Here is a 15,419-nt window from a genome sequence, read left to right on the forward strand (position 1 = left end):
CCTGTCTCAAAAAAAAAAAAAAAAAAAAAAAAAAAAAAAAAAACTGCAGGCTGAGCCAGCGCATTTTATTTTTCTGACTCAAGCCCTTTTGGGTAAATGGAATGAATACACCAAATCTTTTCTCCCTTCACCCGCTACGATTTTTGTAATTCTCGCCTGAGAATCCCTTTTCTTCCAACACTCATCTGTCTCTCCAAGCGGTGATCTGCAGGCTGGGAAGGAGTCTAGCTAGATCCATGAGTAGGTGGGGGGTTGGGGAGAGTGAAGAATGTTCCAGGCTGAGGTGAGGCAATAGCACGTATCTAAGTGTTCCGGAGACCAAACTGGGGGGGGGGGGTGGAGAGAAAGAGGAAGAACTCTCGATGGGGTCCGGGCAGCGCAGCGCAGGGACTCTGGGTGGCGGGCAGGGCCACCGGCCGCTGGCTTCCCAGTGCAACCGGGGTTCAAAGGCAGCCCAGCACTGCTCTAGCCGAAGCCGCCCCCTCCTCCAACGCCGGGAAGCCCCTGCCGAGAGCAACTCAAAGAAGTTTCTGCTGATTGGAGGGAGGGCAAGGAGGCTGGGAGAAGGGGCGTGGGGGTGTGTGTCCCACTGTCATGTAAATATCCCCCGCGGGCAGGGCGGCTGCGAAGCCGACTTAAATCTCCCGCACCTGAAGTCGCTTCAGTTCCTGCGACTTTCTTCCTTCACTAAGTACCGAGGCTCTGGCCACCGGCTTCACGCCAGTTCCCTCGCGCCATGGCCCCGAAGCGGCAGTCTGTGCTCCTGCCTCAGTCCAAGAAACCCAAATCGGTTCCTGCCGCGAAGCTGGAGGACAAGTCTGCTGCCTCTCTCGGCCTGCCGAAGGGAGGTAAGTTCCTCCATTGCGTTTCCTTGGTGATCGATTCTGATTGGCCTTTCTCTGCCCCGATCCTTCTGGAAATGGGACCCCCACAAACTCTCCCGAAAGGCTCTCAGCTCGGGGCGGCGGGGAATGAGGAAGATCTAAGAGAAGGAGCAGAAAGCGCGGGACTGGGAAGCCCGTGCAGAGGGGGACTTCCTCTGGCCCACGACACCACGTGGGACCCAGCTTGCTCTTCCCAGCCCCCAAACTCTCATGTGGAGCTTCTGCACGAGTAAATGCACCACCAACCATTCTGAGCCCTTCCAACGCCGAGTCCTGGAGGTTCAAGCCCTCTCAGGTCGGTTTCCCCGTTGGTGCAGCCGCCAGCCCACAATTCTGGCCTGAATTACTGCCACCTCGTGTGGCTCCCAGCTTCCTTCTCCCATCCTGCCCGAGGAAAGTAGTCACGTGACCGGCTCCCAGACTTGTAAGACAGCCTCTAGCTCGGTTGCCCTCCAGGTACAAACTAAGACTTCCGGTACCAGGGACCCTGCTCACCTGGTCCCCACCCACTTCTGGTTCTCTATGTGGTGGTCTTCCTCTTGCACCTATAATGTCGTCTAAACGACTGGAGCTGCGTTCTCACCTCCGGCCCTGGACACCTATTTGTCCTCTGTCAGGAAACCCGTGCTCACCCCCCCCTCCGAGGCGGTATGAGGGGAGATCAGTCTCTAGCTTCTCTCTCTGAGCCTAAGTCCCTATCAGAAGTTACTGTTGACCGCACCCAGTGTCGCCCCATGCTAGCGCTTTCCCCATTTAACATTTAGATCGTGATTTTCGTGCCTGCACTTTTTTGCCTTCCTATGTTGACCATGAGGGATGCGTTTCTTAGACACAGCTCCGAGTCGTGCAGCGGTGAAGTACTGGCTTGGGTCCTGTACAGGGTAGGGAAACAGGGAAAGTTTCGGTTTGGCTGAACTTTAGTGCCACGGGCGGAAGGGACACTAGGAACCGAGTGGAGTCGACACCTCAGCACTTCTGTGGTTCTGTTAAACTTCGCTGTTTTTAGTCGCTCGCCTTTCAAATGGCAGTCAAAGACCTGCCCTGTGCCCCAGAGTGATAAAGACAGGGTCTTCATTTGCAGCCCTGGTTGACCTTGGTACTCTGCCTCTATCATCCTGGGATTAAAGGCAGGCACCACCTGCATTTTCGTGGTTTTTTTTTTTTTCGAGACAGTTTCTCTGTCCTGGAACTCGCTCTGTAGACTAGGCTGGCCTTGACTTCACAGGGATCCGCCTGCCTCTGCCTCCCAAGTGCTGGGATTAAAGGAGTGTGCCACTACTGCCTGGTGCTTCTTTTTTTTTTTTTAAAGAAAGGGTTTGGTAGATACCAAGTTCAGGAGTGACCTTGAACTTTCTTGTCCGGGATTAGAGGCATTGGTATGGGGCCCAAAACTTGCTGCATGGTATTCCATTTAGTTTGCTAGCAGTAATTAGGTAAACCACAAGGAATGGGAAGGAGTAACCAAACCTTCTCAGTGTACCCAGTTGGACGGACACTAGTTGGCCGGCCAAACTCACATCACAATAGCCCCTAGAGCACCAGCATGGAGAGTGCAGTGCTTGGTAGCTTCCTGATAGCATCCAGGCTGGGCCTTTCAGTTGGGTTTTTTCCCCAGATGAGGTTTCTTTGTAGCTTTGGAGCCTGTCCTGGAACTAGCTCTTGTAGACCAGTCTGGTCTTGAACTCACAGAGATCCGCCTGCCTTTCTCTTTTTTTCCTTTTTTTTCCCCCCTTGGTTTTTCCAGATAGGGTTTCTCTGTAGCTTTGGAGGCTGTCCTATAACTTGCTCTGTAGATCAGGCTGGCCTCAAACTCACAGAGATCCATCTGTTTCTGCTTCAGGAGTGCTGACATTAAAGGCATGCATGCACCAACACTGCCTGGCTTACTATAGTCTTTCTCCATTTCCTCCACTTGAAGGCCAGTGTCTAATGAGAAGGTGGCCCCTCAAGCCTTTTGGGTCTTAACATAGATCAGGTACTTCCTTGATACATGCTGTATGGGTGATGGTACGAACCTTGTGGGCCAGTCGTCGTGGTTAAAACATCAGTTTTTCAGACAAGAAAGTAGCTCTAGGAGTGGACCATGAAGTCTGTAATGAGGTACAGCTTGTAATTAAAAAAGGAAAGATAAGAGCATTCTGGCCTTACTGAGGACTTGGATTTAGTTTTCCAGCACCCCACATGGTGCTCCAGTAAGAGCCAGCATCCTGTTCTGGCTTCCCTTGCACCTGCAGCAACATGGTACACCTATATTATATACACAGACAAAACACTATTATATGTAAAATAAAAATGATTTTTAACCTTTTGTGGTAATACAAAGGGAAAGAAACAGATGTCATTCTTCTTTGAGAGTGTTTCTTCGTGTGACTTTGGAGCCTGTCCTGGAACTCTATAGACCAGGCTGGCCTCAAACTCACAGGAGGTCTTCCTGCCTCTGGAGTGCTTGGATTAAAGGAGTGTGCAACCAAATGCAGGGCAGATCTGTAATTCTTAGTAGCCTGTGTGTTGTTTTTGTGTGTATGCCAAGTGTTGATGTCAGTTGTGTCTCTTAGGCCACATTTAAGATATTAAGGGGTTTTGGGTGGGAAGAGCACAACTAGTGTAAAGTCATCCTGGTCTACATAGTTTCAGGCCCCCTCAAAGAAAATAGTTTATCCATTCTGTCTCATGTAAAGTACAGTTGGGGGTGGGCTTTGTGGTGATGACAGCCTAGCAGGCAACAGGCTCCGGTTTTCAGTCACATTACCTCAGGTTTAATTTTATTTGTAAAATGTACTTTGCATCTGACCTTATGAGTTCAGTTTGAGACTGGGATGGGGGTGGGGAGGTGGGGGATGAGTTAAGTACTAGAGAGGACTTGCCTAGCAAGAACCAGGTCCCAGGTTCAATTCTCAATACGCAAAGATTAATTAGCCATAAAACCTACTTTGTATGGAAGGAGGCGTGCATGAAAATATAGCCAAAACCCCAGGTGTGGCAGGCCTCTCAGGAGCTGACAGCTAACTTTTTTGTTTTCCCTTTGTGACACTGCTGCACACTGTAGCTAGCCCAGGCTGGCCTCAGCTCTAGGCTCTTCTTTAGGCCTCAGTCTCTTTGTGGAATTTCTTTGCAACTACACCAGGACCTCACAAGACTATCATGAAATTATCCATGGTGAAAGTTTTACCAGACATTTAACAAATGTTACAGGCATTTAGCAAATGGTATTCCTCTGCTTTTTACTTCTTTGTCAGACATTTCCCTCTTTAAGAAACCTGTCCACAGTTGTATGTGCTTGAGATCCCTGTGCTTGTGAGCTGTTGGGATCCTTACTGGGACTCCTTAGTGGCAACAACAGTTGACAGGTTTAAGTTTACCAATTGCAATAGATGAATGGGATTCACCGAATTGGGCGTAAGGTGCACCAGAAGGCTTAGTTGAATTTCCTGAAGTTGATGGAGATTGTGTATGTATGCTGTATTTTACACCCATTTGTCACCAACCATGAATGCCTTGACTATTAAAGCCACATGTCTTTATCTTTAAGAGCTGATAATAAAACAGGAATGCTGGGAGTTGCAGAGCACCCAGGTAGAGAGATTTCTGTCTTTTCCAAGACACGTTTTGGGGTACAGGTAGACGAGAACTGCTATGTTTTCAAGCTCTGGAAAACTTTAAACAGAAAAGCCTCCTCCCGACATAGTGCTTAAGGGCTTTTTAACCTAAAACTGGTTTTTGCTGTTTTAGCCTTTGATGTTTAAGAAGCTTAAATATTTCCAAAATTCCAAAAACTGCTCTCCTCTCATCGCCGAGGTGGGCACATCTGGTACTAAGTTAGGCTGAAGGATCTGTGGCAGAATGTCGCTTCCTACATTCAGAGGACTTAAACATTAGTGTGACCCTGTTTAAGTATGACATGTGACAGCTTTTGAAATTTCAGAACCAAGTGCAGAGAGGAGGCTTGACTTGTCCCAGGGGCCCTGTGAGTAGACTGGATAGATGAACTGTTTGTAGGTTTGCACACAAGCCCAGAGTTTTGAGTTGGGAACGCAGCTTCTTCATCTAGAAAAAAGGATGGAGGTGCTTCTTTCTCTCGCGAAGAGAAGGTGCGACCAGCTGTGCCCGGGGTGCAGAACTCAGGCCGGTGTGTAGTGTATATTCCCAGGGCCTACACTTCCGAGGGGCTGCGCGCACCCCCTCTCCGGCGCCCCCCGTCCGCCCCGCAAAGGGAAGCCGCTCAGCCACCACGTGATGCGCGGGTATTGGGGAGAGGAGGCCCCGCCCCTTAAGTCACCGCGCGCCCGCCGCCGCGCGCAAACGTCCCGGGTCGGCTAGAGAAGGGGAAAGCGGGGGAGGGGAGCGCCGCGCGGGGGACGGACCATGCGTCGCGGAGGCGCTTCCTCCCGCCTCTCGTCCAGGCCCCAGTGTCCCCACCACCACCACCACCACCCGCTAAGGCCCCGCCCCCTGGCCCGCGGCCCCAGCCAATAGCTGTGCGGCGCGAGCGTCTCCGCTCGGGGGCGGGACTTGCGCAGGCCAGGCGCGCCTGCGCACTGCCGACTGCCCCTCGCCGCGAAGAGGAGGTGGAGGAGGAGGAGGCGGCTCAGGGCAATCGAGAAGCGAGCCGGAGCGCGGGGCGCGAGTCGAGGAGTCCAGCCGAGCCGCCGCCGCCTCCCCGCCTTCAGCGAGAGCCCGGCCCGGGGGCCCGCCACAACGCGCCCGGGCCTGCCTCGGCGTCAGGCCCCGCGGGCAGCGCCAGGCAGCCAGGGGGAGGGCGAGCAAGAGAGCGCCGGGAGGAGGCGGCCGGAGCAAGCGGGCGCCGCGCGTGTGGCGTGAGGGGAAGCCGCTGGCCGCCCCCTTGGCCGTCCCTTCGCTCCCCCTCCCCGCTCCCCGCCCCGACCGCGGTGGGCACCATGTCGGCGCCGACGGCCAAAACCAGTAAAAAGGAGCTCAACTCCAACCACGACGGGGCCGACGAGACCTCAGGTGAGGACCGGGCGCGGCGGGGGCCCGGCCGCGCCGCCATCTTTCGGCCCGGGCCGCGGGGCTGAGGGGGGCGCGCGGCGGCCGCGGACCCGGCGCCCTTTTTGTGTGCGGCGCGGGCTCGGGGGCCCGGGGTGGCGCCGTGGCGGCGGGCTGTGCGGACGAGGCGGGGGCGCTGCGGCCTGCGCGGCGGGCGGAGACCCCCCCTTCCCCCGCCCGCGCTCTCCTCCCCCTCCCTCCCTCCCGAGAAGCCTCTCTTTATTGTGCTCCGCCATGATGCCTCGCTCCCATCAGCCGCCGCCGCCGCCACATGGTGCGGCCGGACGCAGCCCTGCGTCCCGGCCTCTCCCGCCACCCTGCTTCCCGCCCGGGGCCGGCGCCGCGGCAGAGCCGGGAGCTTAGGTCTGGGGCGGGGTAGCGACGCGGAGCCGGCGCGAGGATGCTCCGGACTCAGCGGGTTGCAGCACCCCACGTGGGGCAGCCACACTCGGGCGCGCCGGGTGTGCGAGGAATCTGGCTCGGAGGCCAAACGCTGCAGGGGCTTTCAAGTGCTCGTAGGACGCTTAGTCTTCTCCGGGAGGGTCGTTTTTAGCAGAGGGGATCTGCAGACCCCAGGGCTAGTTACCGGAAATGAACCGCGCGGTCGGGCCCCTTCACGCCCACTTAGCGTTGTAAAAGCCTTCACAGCCTCACCGGACAAAAGGGCAAGAATTAGGAGCACACCCCCTTAACTCCTTGTGCCTCCAAGTTTTGGAACGGCATTTTCCTACTTAAGTGTTCAGAAATTCTGCAGGGCCGCGTGCGATGACCAGTCTCAGGATAGGGTTGGAAGAGTAAGGTCAGGTTGGAATCAGTTTCGCATTCTAAGATTGAAAGACGACTATGGTACTTTGGTGACTGGTTCTTTGTCGGTATATGTTGATAATCGTAGTCAAAGCAGTATTTTTTTTAAAGAGGTTGTACCAGTTGGTAGTATCGCAATTTGTCATAGATTAGTTTCCACATTAAGTTAGCATCTGGCACCATTCTATTGTAAGTGTGTAATGTGATTAGTAATAAACACGAAGAATTTCTGAATGAGGCTAATAAGCCTCTCCCTCATCTTTCATAACGAAGGTGGGTGATTGAACTCTTGTAATGAAATAACTCTTTAAAAAGTGAACCAGTAATGAAGCATTTTTTCCGAGTAGCCAGCCAATACCTTAATTTGTGAAAGGTCGAGTAGTGAGAAAGTAATTTGTCAACTGCATGCTTGAACACGTGGGGAGCATGCTTTGTAGTAAGCACATTTCTAGCAGTTTTACTGTTGAGTTCACAGTATCAGGAAGTGTAGCTTGTAATTTGTAGTGAGTCTTGTGTTCCTTTTGTTTTGCAGAAAAAGAACAGCAAGAAGCAATTGAACACATTGATGAAGTACAAAATGAAATAGACAGGTAAATTTGAATTTAATTCACCTTATGGATGTTTTCTTGAATCTGAAAGCCCTGTTTCTTGGCCTGGTCACAAATCGTGGTTTAAAGTAAACAGTGCCTCAACTTCCCAGGTGGAGGGAGATTGTAGGTTGGATTTGTTTTTAAAGGCTAAGAAATTTGCCTGTTTTGATGTCTGAATTTTCATAGAGAAGTATATGGCAAAAAATGTTTCATGTTTCTTAACTTAATACTTCTGCTGCTGGGAAACAATCTGAATCCGCCAAAAAATGGAGTACACTGAAATACAATGTTATCAATACTGGAGACAAGCAGTTAGCTCTGGTTTTGGTTCCCAGAGAGGCATGGGGGCAAGGAATGCAGATACTAGTCCCCAAGGGGGAGACAACATTGTTGCTAAGATGTGTCAAATTGGATATTTAGCTTTACTGCCTTAGTTTTTTATTCTAGGCTTCAGGGGTAAGTAAGCTAGGAAGTCTAAGTAATCTAGGTAGTCTGCTTCTGTAAATGGATCTTTTGCAGTTCTGAAGCTAGTAAGAAAGAACATGTTGTAGCCTTAACAGTTTATATTTGTCAAGTAATAATCATATTCAACATGTCTTCATTGTTTCAGACTTAATGAACAAGCCAGTGAGGAAATTTTGAAAGTAGAACAAAAATATAACAAACTCCGCCAGCCATTTTTCCAGAAGAGGTCAGAATTGATCGCCAAAATCCCAAATTTTTGGGTAACAACATTTGTCAACCATCCACAAGGTATGTGGTGGGTCAGCTGTACTGAGTGTTAGAGCATTTATTTGTCCTGGAGTTGGGGAGGTCTGGGGCAGGGCTGTAGACAGAGTTCCTGAATTTGTAAGCATTCTCCATTCAAACTTGAACTGATCTGTGTTGCTTGTCTAGTGTCTGCACTGCTTGGGGAGGAAGACGAGGAAGCTCTACATTACTTGACCAGAGTTGAAGTGACAGAATTTGAAGACATTAAATCAGGTTACAGAATAGATTTTGTAAGTAGTTAATATCCTGCTTGCCTATGAAAATGAATATGTGCTCTGAATTTTAGTTGTTTATTGGTTTCTAATATTTTGATCTTTTACAGTATTTTGATGAAAATCCTTACTTTGAAAATAAAGTTCTTTCCAAAGAATTTCATCTGAATGAGAGTGGTGACCCATCTTCAAAGTCCACTGAAATCAAATGGAAATCTGGAAAGGTATTTCATATAGAGTGGCTCAGATGAGTCTTATATTGACTACTAGTGCTCAATGCCTTATATTTTTGGGTGAAAGTGCTGAAATTCCAGATGTAATACTAGTTGTAGAAAATTTTCATATTGTAGTATCTTACACATTTTTCAGTTCAAGACAGGGTCTGACTTGTATAGTAGATATAATTGTATCAAGTCAGACAGTTGGTAAGATAAATCCTTCTGTGAAAGCTGTTACAAATGCTTTCTCTACAGTGATCTTTTGTCCTTTGGGGGCATTTGGGTGCTGAAGAAAGCTAATATAGGACACATTGATGTTTTTGTTTTTTTTGTTATTGTTTTTTAATTTAGGATTTGACAAAACGCTCAAGTCAAACGCAGAATAAAGCCAGCAGGAAGAGGCAGCACGAAGAGCCAGAGAGCTTCTTTACCTGGTTCACTGACCATTCTGATGCAGGTGCAGATGAGTTAGGAGAGGTCATCAAAGACGATATTTGGCCAAACCCCTTGCAGTACTATTTGGTGAGTTGGTGCTCATTGATTTGAGGGTAGGAATGTGTCCTACAAATTAAGTTCATAAAGGAACATTGTTTGGGTTTTTGTTTTGCTTTCTTAATTTGATCTTTAGAGGAAATTGTTAGTGCCGACTTTCAAGAAATTTGCTTTTTTTTTTTTTTTTTTTTTTTTTAAAGGTTCCTGATATGGATGATGAAGAAGGAGAGGCAGAAGATGATGATGATGATGATGAAGAGGAGGAAGGCTTGGAAGATATTGATGAAGAAGGGGATGAAGATGAAGGTGAAGAGGATGAAGATGATGACGAAGGGGAGGAAGGAGAGGTAAGGAAACTTCAGTCCCCAGTGACTTTGGAGATTATCTAAAATATAATAGAACTGTAGGATTAATGTAATTAGAATATGGAAATGGCTAAAATAGTTGTAGGTTGAGGAAGGTGAGATCTTAATATTTAGGTCTTTTTACCCCTTGTTTTAAATTTTTATTTGTATGGGTTATTTGCCTACATGTCTCTGCACTACACGTGACTTACCTGCAACTATTAGAAGTGGGCATTGGATCCCCTTAAGGGTGACTGAGCCACTGTATGTGTGTGGATGCAAGGGTCCTGAAGTGCTCTTTAATCTGTGAAAATACCCTCTCCGCCAGTGCTAACATAATGAGGATTCATATTTAGGCTAAGAGAACTGGGTGCTGTCCAAAGAGCATTGTGTGTTAGTTTGAAGGGTTAGGGAGAAAGGTCTTAACAGCTTGCCCTAACAGTTGACTGGTACTTATTCTTTCAGGAGGATGAAGGCGAGGATGACTAGCACAGAAGACTGATGGATTCCAACCCTCTTTTTTTTAAATTTTCTTTTATTTTTAATTTTCTCCAGTCCCCGGGAGCAAGTTGCAGTCGTTTCCCTCCCCTCCCCAATCCCTCTTGTGCTCAGTCGCCCGTTTTTTGAGGTCTCTTCTCAACACCATGGTTCTCAACTTACTTGGGGGGAAATACCTTAAACAAAATACAATGAGAAAAGAATCTCCACTCTTCTGTTCTAAATTCATTTTTTTATTTTTTAATCTTCGTCTCAAACTATGGATTCAACACCGCCAATGTGCTCTGTGGGGGAAAAAGAAAAGCCCTCTGGCTCCCTGGGCTCTGCTGGAGGCTGGGGGGTTGCTAGGCCCCTGTGTAGTAGTGCATAGAATTCTAGCTTTTTTCCTTTCTCTGTATATTGGGCTCAGAGATTACACTGTGTCTCTATGTGAATACAGACAGTTAGCATTTACCAACATGTATCTGTCTACTTTCTCTTGTTTAATAAAAAGAAAAAAAAAAAAAAAGAAAAAAAGGGGGGTATAGAAGGTCAGCAAGGGTGGGTTTGAGGTGTCTGGGGGGGGTAAGTGGGCATTGTGACAACATGGCTTCTCCTTTGGCATGTTTAATTGTGATGTTTAACAGACATCCTTGCAGTTTAAGGTGACACTTTTAAAATAAAATTCTCTCCTAACGATGACTTGAGCCCTGCCACTCAATGGGAGAATCAGCAGAACCTGAAGGGTTTTATTTGGAATTGACATTCTCTGTTGTAACTTTATTTTTAATTTTTTTTTATTTTTTTTTTTATTTTTTTTTTTTTTTTTTTTTTTTTTTTTGGTTTTCACTGGAAGGAAAAAGATGCTCATTTTTAAATGTTGAAGTGTACAAGTTGCTTTGTTACAATAAAACCAATGTGTACACAAAGGACCGGATGCTTTTCTGTCAGGGCAGATGCTCAATATACCTTCCAAGTTTGACCTGCATAATGACATGTCAAACTCCTTAACTTGGTATTTTTTGATACGCACTTTGCAGGATGACCTCAGGGCTATGCAGACTGAGTTAAAGGGATTTGAACCGTGTCTTAATGTCTGTAACTGGGTGATTGGGTATAGTTTGCTGCCGTGGACTTTGAACCTTGATTTTTGTCTCAATTTGGCATTTTTTTTTTTTTAAAGTGGGCCTTTAGTTACCTGGATATTTTGACAGTACCTGCTCCTACCATGTCACAGACCTTTGTGTGCCATTTGTACAAAGGACAGCTGCTGGCATGTCTACATTGGCAGTGTGAACTGGTCAAGAAAGTGGGCTGTCAAAGTATGCAGTCCATGGGGTGGTCAGAAGTGCTCTGTCCCAGGTATGTAGCAACTCTCAGATGTGACTCTGAACTGGGTGGATAAAGAGCTCATGTCTGCTCAACACCATTATGCAGAGAATTATGTTTTGGGAAGCTACCTGATGCATAAGCTTTTTAGTGTAAAATAGAGCTAAAATTAAATGCCACTTTTTCAGAGATGATTAATGGACAGCCTGGTCAAATTCAAAGTTTTTTGATGTATAAAACTTTATAAATGGAACTACTCCATCAATAGGCAAAGTGTAACCGAAATCTGTCTAGATGGATAGTGTGTAATTTCTGCACAGGACTCTGTTTAGTAAATACATCACTGTATACGTCAGGAATCTTGCTCCAATAAAGGAACATAAAGATTTTTTTTTGGACTGGGGTCCTTGTTTTGTGGAGGCTTAGAAGATGTATTTAATGGCTGGGGATACTGAGGGTATTTAGTAGTTATGGCCCAGGTACAAATATACAAAAGGTATGTACCAGATTCAGACATGACTGGATAGTCTTCATGATTGAGGGAGGGTACTGGCCTTGGACAGTGAATCCTGACTCCAGGAATCAAAAATGTTGGTGGAGTTGGGGTGTGTGTGCTATTTTAAGATTAATATATCCCTAACCCTTTTTTTTGTTGTTGTTGTTAACTAGTATGTTGTATTTTTTACATCTGTACTCTTACCACTCTCTACTAGCTAGGAATCAATGAGTTGCCTTGCACTATAGATAGTCCTTGACTCTGGCATACTCCAATCTGTTTCCCCAGTATGTAGGGCTTCTGGGAGTAGCATAACACCTGTGAACTCCAGGATTCAGGAAGTTAGAGTACTACATGGTACCTTGTAACTTTTGGATTTTTAAGACAGGGTTTTTCTGTTGTAGCTTTGGAGCCTGTTCTGGAACTCACTCTGTAGACCAAGCTGCCCTCAAACTCAGAAATTCTCCTGTCTCTGCTTCCTGAGTGCTGGGATTAAAGGCACAGCCCTGTGGGACCTTGTAACCTTTATTTTTTTTAATGTCAATATGAGTATTTTGCTTATGTATGCTACTTGTAGAAGGCCAGCAGAGGGCATTGGGATTCCTTGGGGCTAGAATTCCCTGATCCTCTGGAAGGGCAGCCAGTGTTCCGACTGAGCCATCTTTTCAGCCATTTTTATTTTTCTGGATATGTGATGAATTTGGCCACAGTGTGTTCCAAATGGGGACTACAAGCATCACTTACAATGTCAGTTAAATCATTAGTTCCTTAATGGTTTCCTGGGGGCTAGTATCATGTTTGGAGGCCTTTGAAGGAAATAGTATAACCCTTGATATTGCTACTCTATTCTTTGAACATAGGATCTCCAGGATTGGGATGAGAAAGCCTAACAGCTTCCTGGGCTTAGCTGTGCCACAGAGGGTTTCTGTGCCGACCTTAAGGGGTGTATATGAGGCATGAAAGGACTAGCAAAGTGGGCCATACTTACTGTTTTATAAGTAGTCAAGATGAGTTCCAGGAGGATGAGCTTGTCTCAAAAAAGATGGGTAGTGGGAACCATGTTAGGGCCATTGATTAATGGCAGGGTGATTCTCTAGCATGTGTCAGACCCATTGTGCCAGTGCAGACCTTCCTGAAGATGTGTATCTGTCAAGTACTACCACTTGATGGCCAAGTGATTGCAATAGCCAGTGAGCTGCTTGCCGTTCTTGAGATAAATGACAGTTTAGACAGCAGTGACCTTCCCTATACAGCATGGCTGGTGACTAGCCTACACAGAAACCCTGTCTCAAAGCTCTGTTTGCTTTATTTGATAGAAGGCAGGCTGGTCTCTGAGTTCAAGGACACCCTAGTCTACAGAAGGAGTTCCAAGACACCAGAACCTTGCCTGTGTATATGAAAGTTTAAATTTTGGAGATGGATTTAGAGGTTAAAAGCACTTGTTTGTTACTCTTGAAGAGGACCCAAGTTTATTTTTCAAAATCCACAGAAGCATCCTGAAGCATCAAATGTCACTCTACTGACCTCTTTGCATATACATGACGCACAGATATGGAGGTGAAACAGCCATAACAAAATTAAAAATAACATTTAAAAGTTTGTGAATGTGTGCTGTGTTTGGATGTTTACTTCCTGTGTATGCTGAATGTGTATATGTGTGCTCTTGTAGGCCAGAATACGGCATTGGATCTAACTGGAATTATGATTGTTGAGCTACCTGACGGTGGGCTGGTACATTTGTAAACACTGAGCCATCTCTTCAGCACACACACCATAATTAAATTAGGGTGAGGGGGGTGGTTTTGTTTTCATTTTTTGGAGGCAGGGTTTATGACCCTGACTTCCTAAAATTTGTTTGCTATGTAGACCAAGTTGGCCTAGAATTCAGTATCTGTCTTTTTGAGTGCTGGGATTAAAGGCATGCTCTACCACCCCCAGCTCAATTTCAGGATGTTTAGCAGCTTGACAGGTGATGTCTGCTCTAAGAGACCTAAAATATCTGCACTAGTGGGGAGAAATACATCTAAGATGGGTCCAGTATCGAAAAGGTAAGCTAACTATGGAGTTATGTGCTGGATGCTGGGCTTACAGCCTGAGTAAAGTTCTAGCAGACAGTAGGTGTGACTGGGCTTTACACTTCAGGTGACTTAATGGAATCTTGACTCCATTCCTCCATGTGAGGCACCTGACCGTTTCATTCAGCTTCCTGGTGCTTTAGTAGTGATATATAGGAGAGGCTAGAGGTTTGCAATCTTGCAGGGGTTTGCCAATCTTGTGTAAAATCCAGCATTTGACTACTCCCTGCAGAAAGAAATATAGTGAAACTTCAGCCACCTGTAAACTACTAAAGGGATCCAGTCCTTTAGTAATCCTTGAGTAGGGATGGGAGTCTGCAAGGTCACTTTGTGCCCCTGACTACCCTGGAACTCTGTAGAGTAAGTTATTGTTGAGCTCAGACACCCACTTGTTTTACCTGCCAAAAGCTGGGTTAAAGGTATGTCACCATGCCTCTTTTTGAGATGGTATTTTAGTATGCATTTCTGATTAACTTCTGATTAGCTTGGTCCTATCAGTGCTAATTATAGGCATGTATTACTGTCCCCCTTTTTTTTTTTTTTTTAAGTTTTGTGATAGGGTCTCTATTCCTGGCTGTCTTGGAGCTCTATCACCAAACTGGCCTCTGTCTGCCTCTGCCTCCCCAGTACTGGGCTTAAAGGCTTGTGTATTACACACAATCCTAGTACTCCAGAGGAAGGCACAGGCAGATAAGAGCTCTTGAGTTCGAGGTCAGCATGGAATACAGAGCAAGTAAGTTCCAGTATAGTCAGGACCACACAGAGAAACCCTGTCTCAGAACAAAATAAAAAAAGTGAATAAAAAAGGATTTGTGCATGCATGAGGGTCAAAGGGCTACTTGTGTGAGTTGGCTTTCTACACCATCTGGGTTCAGGGTCTTTGTCACTGGTGGCAAAACCCCTTTACACAGGGCCACTGGTCAAAAGGAGACTTCTGAATCTTTTATTTTTCTCTTGCGGAGGCTCAGAAGAGCCACCTGAATGCTGAAAATTATAGGCATGTGCCACCACACCCTCTGAACCAGTGAACTGTAACACTGGGCAACTCCAAGAGAAATTTACTAGTCTGATTCATGTTCTTGGTTTGTTTTGTTTTTTAATAAACTGCAGTACTTTTACTTGTTACCTGAGGTTCTTTAAATGGAGGGTGAAAGCATACATGGTGCCATTTAATCCCAGGGTTGTATATTAATACATTGGTTCAATCAAATGATGGTGGCACACTCCTTTAATTCTAGCATTTGAGAAGCAGAGGCAAGAGAATTTCTGTGAGTTCTAGGCCAGCTTGGTCCACAGAGTGAGTTCCAGGTAAGTAAGTAAGGGCTACATGGAGTAACCCTGTAAATACAAACAAAAAACAAGATCTTGGCTCAGTGGCACACACCTGTAATCCATTCAGTACAGTTCAGGGCTTCCCAATCCTGAGGCCAGCCAGCCCGGGATGCAAGTGACTCTGGCTCAAAAGTAATGAAATGGGCCTTTAATCCCAGCACTTAAGAAGCAGAAGCAGGTGGACCTCTGTGAAGCCAGCATGGTCTATAAAGAGCAAGTTCGAAGACTCCAAAGCTACGAAGAAACCCTGTCAAGAATGAGTTGGGGGCTGCAGGGATGGGTCTCTGCTTTACAGCACTTGTTGCTCCCGAAAAGGATTTAGGATTTGATTCCCGGCACCCCCGTGGTGGTTCATGACTCCAGTTCCAGGATACCTGACTACTCTAACCTC

General features: G+C 46.7%; 1 protein-coding gene across 2 annotated transcripts; it reads left to right on the forward strand.

Annotated features, from left to right (window-relative positions):
* The first annotated feature begins 721 nt into the window (after positions 1–721).
* Set (SET nuclear proto-oncogene) lies at positions 722–11,514 on the forward strand. Of its 2 annotated transcripts, none has more exons than XM_051185059.1 (8): positions 722–848; positions 7,225–7,282; positions 7,893–8,035; positions 8,180–8,283; positions 8,376–8,489; positions 8,835–9,005; positions 9,176–9,322; positions 9,785–11,514. In XM_051185059.1, the coding sequence occupies exons 1-8, from the start codon at positions 737–739 to the stop codon at positions 9,806–9,808; spliced, it is 873 nt and encodes a 290-aa protein (XP_051041016.1). In that variant the 5' UTR covers positions 722–736; the 3' UTR covers positions 9,809–11,514. The 2 variants fall into 2 exon arrangements, with proteins under 2 accessions (XP_051041016.1, XP_051041017.1); XM_051185060.1 differs by lacking the exon at positions 722–848 and adding an exon at positions 5,418–5,852.
* The last annotated feature ends 3,905 nt before the right edge of the window (positions 11,515–15,419 follow it).

Source organism: Phodopus roborovskii, unplaced genomic scaffold, assembly GCF_943737965.1.
Source record: "Phodopus roborovskii unplaced genomic scaffold, PHOROB, whole genome shotgun sequence".
Lineage (NCBI taxonomy): Eukaryota > Metazoa > Chordata > Mammalia > Rodentia > Cricetidae > Phodopus > Phodopus roborovskii.